Source organism: Pezoporus occidentalis, unplaced genomic scaffold, assembly GCF_034315485.1.
Source record: "Pezoporus occidentalis ecotype Australia unplaced genomic scaffold, CSIRO_AGI_Poc_V1 ctg229, whole genome shotgun sequence".
NCBI lineage: Eukaryota > Metazoa > Chordata > Aves > Psittaciformes > Psittacidae > Pezoporus > Pezoporus occidentalis.
The window spans coordinates 423,509-432,231 of NW_026914169.1; the positions used below are offsets into that span (position 1 = coordinate 423,509).

General features: G+C 55.7%; 1 protein-coding gene across 1 annotated transcript; it reads left to right on the forward strand.

Annotated features, from left to right (window-relative positions):
* Positions 1–277: 277 nt before the first annotated feature.
* LOC134164962 (C-signal-like) lies at positions 278–7,720 on the forward strand. Its single transcript, XM_062621236.1, has 6 exons — positions 278–449; positions 2,236–2,287; positions 3,118–3,308; positions 4,179–4,337; positions 4,597–4,707; positions 7,426–7,720. The coding sequence occupies exons 1-6, from the start codon at positions 312–314 to the stop codon at positions 7,537–7,539; spliced, it is 765 nt and encodes a 254-aa protein (XP_062477220.1). The 5' UTR covers positions 278–311; the 3' UTR covers positions 7,540–7,720.
* Positions 7,721–8,723: the final 1,003 nt, after the last annotated feature.

Consider the following 8,723-nt stretch of genomic DNA (forward strand, 5'->3'; position numbering starts at 1 on the left):
CTGAACTAGCCAAAGGGATGTTCCAAACAATGGAATATCATGCTCTATATAGAAACTGGGGGGAGCTGCCCAGGAAAGCTGTGAACCTTCCCTGCACCCCAGCCTTGGGAAGAGATGGGGGGTCCCCTGTACCCTCCGAGAGCATGTGCTGCGCTGTCGGGGATGCCGGCCAGGCAAGGACCGCCGGATTGGGCTGCGGCTGCCGGTTTCGTACCGGACGTTACATGGGAAGGAGCGAATACACCCGCACGCTTCCTGCGCCGCAGGGTCTGGAGGCGGTGCCTGGCGTGCCCCGCCCCGCAGCCTTGGGGATGGCGGGGAGTGGGGTGCTGCTGACCGGCTCCAACCGCGGTATCGGGCTGGGGCTGGTGAAGCAGCTCCTGCGGACACCACGACCACCCGCCTGGATCTTCGCGACCTGCCGGGACCCCGCGGGGCCGCGGGCCCAGGTCAGCGCGGGGCAGGGCTGGGGTTTCGTCTCGTGGGTGCCGGCAGCAGCCATGGGTGCCGGAGGATGCCGGTAGTAATTCGCTCGGTGAACTTTGCCCGAGCGAGAGGAGCGCTGCCGTCACAGCAGAGCTCTCGGTGCGCCATGTCCTGAGCGGCGTGACAGCCCTCTGCTTGTCTGTTGTGCCTTAGGCAAAGGATCAGCCATGTCACCCCCTGAGAACAGCGCTGCCGGGCTATGTGAGACCAGCTTGGCTGTGTCCCAGCCGGCCTTCCCGTGCCAAACCTTTGCTCATGGGCTGCGGCACAGCGCCGCCTCGCGCGGTGTTGGGGCTGAGGAGGGTCAGCCTGGTGTGAACCTCAGTGGTTCTGCTCCGGCTGGTTCTGCAGCGTGTCGCCGCTTTCCAAAATCCGGGGGGTCGTTAACTGGTGGCCCGTGGAGCTCTGGGATCTTCCTTTCCCTGCTTTGCACTGCACTGAAATGGGAGAGGCTCACACGTGAGGAATCACAGGAACAAAGCATCCACAAAGCTCCAGCTTTCCTTAGCTCCAGCTTTGGTTTTCTTCTGCTTTCTGTGACCCACCACAGCTTGCCATACAGTGTGGCGTGTGCCTTAGGAAGCCCTTGGGATGCTCTTTGTGTACTTGCTGCTGGTGTTACTCCAGTTTGTGCAGTGAGAACTCACCCTGCTGCCAGCCTGGGGTGCCCAGCTCCTGCTGCTGCTGCTGCCCAAGTTCAGAGGGTCAGAACGAGCTCAGATTTCTGGGTTGGATGAGACCTCAAAGCTCATCGAGTTCCAACCCCCTGCCACAGGCAGGGACACCTTCCACTAGACCAGGTTGCTCCAAGCCCCGTCCAAGCTGGCCTTGAACACTGCCAGGGATGGGGCAGCCACAGCTTCTCTGGGCAACCTGTGCCAGCGCCTCAGCACCCTCACAGGGAAGAACTTCTGCCTAAGATCTCATCTCAGTCTCCCCTCTGGCAGGTTAAAGCCATTCCCCATTGTCCTGTCCCTACAGGCCCTTGTCCAAAGCCCCTCTCCAGGTTTCTCATAGGCCTTCTTCTTCCCCCCACAACTTTCTGGACTATGGCAATGATGAGCTCAGAGGACTATCTGCAGGACTGGACTGGAGCCAGTGTCCCCCAGAGTAGTCCATGCACATTGCTTTCCACTGGGGGATGCTTCTCTAAGCCTTGTACAGCCGTGTGGTTGACAGTTGCCTTTTTGGAAAGGGCATCTGAATCCTTCATGTTTGGTAAAAATAATAAAAACATGCAAATAAGTGGTTCACTTTTCTTGGGGGGGGGGAGAGATGGAGTATCCAGGGCAGAGTGAATGGGATTGGGCTATTGGGATTCAGATGTGATTTCCCTAAACATCAACTTGGCAATCACAGCCATTCCTCCTCCATCTCACTTGCAGCAGTCACTGGGAGACACTTCTGGCTATATCCCTGGCCAGTTTGCATTACTTCTGCAGGGAGCTGGTCCTTAGTAGTTGCTCTCACCCTTTGCTGTGGCTCTGGCTGGGTTATGAACATAGACCTTTTGGGAGAGTGGCCACAGTACCTTGCAGTTTTGGCCATGTTGTGCTCTGAGCACATGGATATTACTTTGTGGAGACTAGCAGAAGCCTGAGGACCTCAGCAGGCCCAGCCCAGTGTTCACAAGCACTAAGTAACATCTGGAAGATGTTTCCCTCAGGGTGGCACCATTGCTGGTGCTCCAGCATGGTGCTTTGCATTGCCTCTGCCTCTTGCTGATTGTTTCCCTGTCTCTTTTTGTAGGAGCTGAGAGATCTGGCATCCAAACACCCAAACTTGGTTCTTGTGAAGCTGGGTAGGTGTGCTCTGCCTCTGAGTTGGTAAATTTGTGGCTGGTAAAATGGGGCCACACTTGCCCACTTTTCTTCTTCCCTCCCTACCTGCCTTCAGGCTGTATGTGGGGATTCAGCTCTTCAGAGCTGCTTCAAGTCCTGCTGGCAAAAGCCCAGCTTCTCCAGACCTCTCTCAGCCCTAGTACCCTGTTCCCTGAACCCTCCTTGCCCTGTGGCCACAGGACCAGGAGGTTCTTAAGACCTATCTTTGGCAGCCTCCAGCTCCTCCAGGTGAGTGGCTGCATCCTTGCTCTGCCATACAGCTGAGCTGCCTTGATCCCAGGTCCCAGGTGAGACCAGGAAGGCAGCTCCTATGGAAATGCTGTGAGATCGGCCCAGAGCCTGGGCAGGAGCTGTAGGACCTGGCAGAGTCATCCCACAGCAGGTTCCAGAGCAGCCCGTATAGAGACCATGTCCCTGCAACCTCCTGAGGCTGCCCTGGTTTCTCCAGAGCTTGCTCAGCCTTGGACTCTGCCCACTGGCAGAGGCTGACACAGCATGGGAGCCCCAGCAGTGCTTTGCCACCGTGGATTGTCCCCAGCTGGCTTTGCCCCATGGACTGCCCCAGGGCAGGGTCCTTCAGCTGCTGGCAGCTGGGTGAAGAAGGAAGTTTTGGGGTGAGCTGGGGCTTGTGGGTGCCAGGGTGCCCTGAGCTGGTTGCAGAGCACCATCTGGTGCTCACAGATGGACGACCACACAAGTCAGGGTGCATGGATGTTACTCAGCATCATAACCTCCCTCGTCTTCCTGGGTGGACCCTGTGGGTCTCAAACCCTCCTCTCTTCCACTGCAGATGTTGCAGATCCCTCCACCATTACAAAGGCAGTGAAGATCGTGGAGGAGAAGCTGAATGGCGCAGGCTTGAACCTGCTGATAAACAATGCTGGCATCTACAAACCGGAGGCATCGCTGGAGACAGTGGATGCTGAGGAAATGATAAGAACATACAAGACCAATGCAGTGGGGCCACTGCTCATGGCCCAGGTATGGATAAAGCTCTGGGGATAATGCTTACCATGGAGTGGGGATTTGACCCAGCTGGAGGGTAGCTGGGGCTGACTGCGGTTGTGAGGCTGCACCTCGAATCCTGTGTTCAGTTCTGGGCCCCTCACTACAGGAGAGACATTGAGGTGCTGGAGCAGGTCCAGAGAAGGGCAGCGGAGCTGGTGAAGGGCCTGGAGCACAGGTGTGATGGGGAATGGCTGAGGGACCTGGGGGGTTTAGTCTGGAGAAGAGGCTCAGGGGGGCCCTTATTACTCTCTACAACTGCCTGCAGGAGGATGGAGCCAGGAGGTAGCTGGTCTCTGCTCCCAAGGAACAAGGGATAGGACAAGAGGAAACAGCCTCAAGCTGCACCAGGGGTGGTTTAAACTGGAGATAAGGAACAATTTCTTCCCTAAAGGGTGTTCAGGCATTGGAACAGGCTGCCTCGGGCAGTGGCGGAGTCACCATCCCTGGAAGTGTTCACAAACCATGTAGATGGGGCCCTTAGTGCCATGGTTCAGTGGTGGCCTTGGCAATGCTGGGGAACGGTTGGACTTGATGATCTTGAAGGCCTTTTCCAACGTTATTTGGAAAAGATTCTATGATTCTGCAATGGAGATTTCAGAGGGCTTTGCCATGTTTCCCAGGGCTGCAGGAGGGATGGGTTAGTGCTGGGGCTGTGCTCCCAGCCCAAGCCCTCTATATCCCTTGTTTTGTGTTGGGCTAACTGGGAGCACTGAAGCAAACACCCAGCTCTCTTGGCTTCCCACTGTTCTTCCTCCTCCACCCTCCCGTAGCCAGACTGGGGTGCAGCTGCCATAAGTAGGGCTGGCTCAGGGCACAGGTTCCCACAAGGTTGCTTTCCCCCAGGCCTTCCTGCCACTGCTGAAGAAGGCTGCTCAGGAGAGCACAGAAAAGGGGCTGAGCTGCAACAGGGCAGCCATCATCAACATCTCTACTGTGCTGGGGTCGATTGAAAAAGCTCCTCAGTGCTTCTTCAAGCCTGTCATCTCCTACCGCTGCAGCAAGGTATGGAGACTGGGAATCGTGAGCTTGGTGGGAGTCAGAGCTGCCTGATGTTAGTGAAGCACCTGAGATTATGAGATGGAGGGACTGATCCATGCTGATCACTGCCCAAGCTTCCTGGGCATCCACATGCCCAGCTGCTGCCCTCCTAAGGCAGAATACAGTCTCTCGAAGACCTGGCATTGCCTTTTCTCCCATGGGAGGGGAGCCTTGTGCATGGAGCTTTCTACTGCCCATGGCTAATGCTTCTTTCCTCCCCCAGGCTGCCCTCAACATGCTCACCAGGTGCCAGGCTCTGACCTACAGGGAAGCCGGGATCCTCTGCGTGGCACTTCACCCTGGCTGGGTGAAAACCGACATGGGTGGCCAGGAGGTGGGTCCTGGCTGAGAAGGTTGAGAGGGACACAAGCCTACAAACATGCACAGGGGTGCCCGGGGTGGCTGAGACGGATGGCTCTCAGGAGCAGGGGTCCATGTGAAAATGAGCTGCCTCTTGGGCTCCTGGTTGCCTGTGTCTGTGCTGAGTCACTGCAGAACATGTGGGTGCTGCCTGGGAAATAACACCAGCACATGTCCACTGTGAGCAGGAGGACGTTCAGGGGGATAAGGGGTTTTTGCAGCCTGGAGAAGTGCAGAGAACCTGAATCTGACTGAGCAGGGAGGGGAGGAGCAGCACCATCCCGTCCTCTGTCCCCTTCCTCAAAGAGCTGCAGGTCCATGACATCTCCTCTCATCCTGCAGGATCCCTGTTTTGGGGTGCGGGTGGCTCCTGCAGCACTGAGATCCTGAGAAAGCTGCACGTAGCATCCCACTTGCAGCTGGGATCTCTTATGTGTCCTGTTGGGTTAAACCTGTAGTTGGCTTCCCAGCCCAAGCCACCGTCATCCAAGCCACCAGAAAGCATGCAGATACCCAGCCATCCTCCTATGTAACAGACTCTTCCCACCTCCTGTGGCTCTCTGCATGGTTTGGGTGGAAGGAGCCTTGCTGATGATGGGCATGAGCTGAGCGGGTGCTGGTGGATGGCTGAGAATAAAGGGATGGGATCCAGAGAGACCTTGTCAGGCTGGAGAGATGGGACTGTGTGAATCTCATGGAGTTCAACAAGGCCAAGTGCAAGGTCCTGCCCCTGGGCAATCCCAAGCACAAACACAGGCTTGGGGAGACTGGATGGAGCAGTCCTGAGGAGAAGGACTTTGAGTGTTGATTAATGAGAAGCTCCCCATGACCTAACAGCGTTTACTTGAGCCCGGAACTGCCCCCCTGCGTCATAGAATCAGAATGCTTTGGGTTGGAAAGATCATCCAGTTCCAACCCCCACCACGGGCAGGGACACCTTTCACTAGACCAGGTCGCTCCAAGCCCCATCAAACCTGGCCTTGAACACTGCCAGGGATGGGGCAGCCACAGCTTCTCTGGGCAACCTGTGCCAGGGCCTCAGCACCCTCACAGTAAAGAACTTCTTCCTGATATTTAACATGAACTTCCCTGTTTAAGTAAGTTTAAGCCCATCACCCCTTGTCCCACCCCTGCAGTCCCTAATGAAGAGTCCCTCTCCAGCATCCTTGTAGGCCCCCTTCAGATACTGGAAGGTTGCTATGAGGTCTCCACGCAGCCTTCTCTTCTCCAGGCTGAACAGCCCCAACTTTCTCAGCCTGTCTTCATACAGGAGGTGCTCCAGCCCCTGATCATCCTCTTGGCCCTCCTCTGGACTTGTTCCAACAGTTCCATGTCCTTTTTATGTTGAGGACACCAGAACTGCACACAATACTCCAAGTGAGGTCTCACAAGAGCAGAGTAGAGGGGCAGGATCACCTCCTTCGACCTGATGGTCACGTTGCTGGGAATATAGCCCTTGTTTCTGGGCTCAAGTGGGCACTGAAGCTGGCTCATGTTCAGTTTCTTGTCAGCGAACACCCCCAAGTCCTTCTCCTCAGGGCTGCTCTGGGTCTCTTCTCTGCCCAATCTGTAGCTGTGCCTGGGATTGCCCCGACACAGGGGCAGGAGCTGGCACTTCACTTTATTGAGTTAGATCCTTTCCTACAGTGGGCCCAAGGTCTTCATTCTCACAGTCCCTGCATCTGCCTTCCAAGTCTTGGGCGGTGTGGTCAGAGCCTTTGCCAGTGAAGACCGAGGCAAAGAAGTCATTCAGAACCTCAGCCTTCTCCAAAGCCAGGGTAGCCAGCTCTCCTAATAGCTTCCAGAGGGGGCCCACGTTGTCCCTAATCTGTCTTTTATTTGCTACGTACCTATAGAAGCCTTTCCTGTTATCTTTCACATCCCTTGCCAAACAATTCTAACTGGGCCTTTGTTTTCCTGACCTGGTCCCTAGCTTCCCAGACAGCACCCCTGTATTCTTCCCAGGCTGCCTGTCCTTGCTTCCAGCTTTTATAAGCTTCTTTTTTTTGCCTCTAAATTTTTCATCAGCTCCTTATCCATCTATGGAGGTCTCCTGGCCTTCCTGCCTCATTTCCTTCTAGTCAGGCACAATGCTCCCGAGATTGGAGCAGGTCACCCTTGAATGTCAGCAGTCTTGGGCCCCCCTGCCCTCTAGGGCTATATCCCATGGAACCTTACTAAGCAGGTTCCTGAAGAGGCCAGAGTCTGCCCTGCTGAAGCCCAGGGCAGTGAGCTTGCTGCACACTCTTCTGTCCTGAGGATCTCAAACTCTACTGTCTCATGATCACCACAGCCAAGGCAGTAACCTTAGAGCAGCTCCAGTGCCTAAAGGGGCTATAAGAAGCCTGGAGAGGGGCTTTGGACAAGGGCCTGTAGGGACAGGACAAGGGTGAATGGCTTTAACCTGACAGAGGGGAGACTGAGATGAGATCTTAGGCAGAAGTTCTTCCATGTGAGGGTGCTGAGGCTCTGGCACAGGTTGCCCAGAGAAGCTGTGGCTGCCCCATCCCTGGCAGTGTTCAAGGCCAGGTTTGATGGGTCTTGGAGCAACCTGGTCTAGTGGAAGGTGTCCCTGCCCGTGGTGGGGGTTGGAGCTGGATGAGCTCCAAGTTCCCTTCCAACCCAGAGCAGTCTGTGACTCTGAGAATGACAGTGGTATCTCGGTCCTGCTCCTCACTTATGCCCATTGCAGGCTGATCTGACGGTGGACAGAAGCGTGCAAGGGCTGCTGTCTGTTCTGCCGATCCTCTCTGAGAAACACCACGGGACTCTGCTCAGCTGGGAAGGTAAAGCTATTCCTTGGTGACCACTCTGTCCCTGTGAGGGACCCTGCAGTGTGGACTCTTTGGGTGCCCTGGAGCACATGGATGCTTAGCTGTCCATGACCTTAAAGGGATCTGTTTGGGACTTCACCAGGCATGCAGGGAAGCCTGTGATCCTGCCTTCACTCTGCCAATAAAATTAATTAGTCCCTGTGCCTTCTCCTAGCAATGCTCCATGAGACTGTCTCTGCCCCTGGCCTGGAGCTGGCCCCTGCAAAAAGCGCATCACCAAAGCATGGTGTCTTTTCTACAGATTTCCTGGAGGGGGCTTGGTGCTGGACATGGTGTCCTTGGGAGCAGTCTTGAGGCTGGAATGGAAGGGCCAAGAACCACAGACTAGTTATGCAATCTCATACAGCCAACTCCTCCCATAATGAAGACCCAGCGGGACATGGTACCCCTAGGTGGGAGAAATCTGGTTTGTTGTGGAGCACAGGAGGGGAGTGGCACTTTTGTGGGATGGAGAAGCTGAGAACCTTAATAAGATGGGCTGGCCAGCACTGGACTGCATGGGTTTGCCCAGGAGGTGATAACAGCCTCAGAGAAAAGGACTTTGGGGTGGTGCTGGGTTTTCTCAGGAAGGTTCTGCTTCTTCTGAATAGAAGTTCTCTTTGAGGAGCATGTGGAAAAGGAGACAGGGCTCCTGTAAAACCAAACCTAGCCTCAGGTGGGCAGAGCAGCCTGGCTCATAGGAGAGGCAGACCTGCTGCTCCTTCCCTCAGAGATCACCACCTCTTCTTTCTCATCTGGAAGATCTGCAGAAGCCCCTCATTCCTTCTGGAACTGGCTCTTTCTGGGGTCATACCTTCCCCTGAACCAGGGCCTTGCCTGCCAGCACCAGCTTTGCTGGGAATCTTGAGGCCATGTGCTGGTCTCCACAGGAGCATTTCCCATCCTGGAGCACAAATGCTGTGGTCCCCCCACCCCAGGCTTCACCCCCTGCCCCAGGCAGACAGAGCATCAGGCAGACCGCTGGGCTTGGCCATGTTTCTGTCCCACCAAGGCAAGTCCTGGCACCCACAGCCTGGTAAATCACAGGTACTGGTGACTTTTCCTTCCTCACCTGCTGCAGTTCCTCCCCAGCCAGTGGCATTTTGGTAGCCAAGACTTTTGAAAGGAAGGGGACAGCAGGGGTCATCTGCAGCCTGGCCACCAGCCTGGGCTCAGG

Excerpts from the sequence above, each read along its gene's own strand:
- LOC134164962 (XM_062621236.1), top strand. The coding sequence starts at position 312 with ATGGCGGGGAGTGGGGTGCTGCTGACCGGCTCCAACCGCGGTATCGGG. Across the intron at positions 3,309-4,178 it reads GGCCACTGCTCATGGCCCAG|GCCTTCCTGCCACTGCTGAA; the intron begins GTATGGATAAAG and ends GCTTTCCCCCAG. Across the intron at positions 4,708-7,425 it reads CCGACATGGGTGGCCAGGAG|GCTGATCTGACGGTGGACAG; the intron begins GTGGGTCCTGGC and ends TGCCCATTGCAG.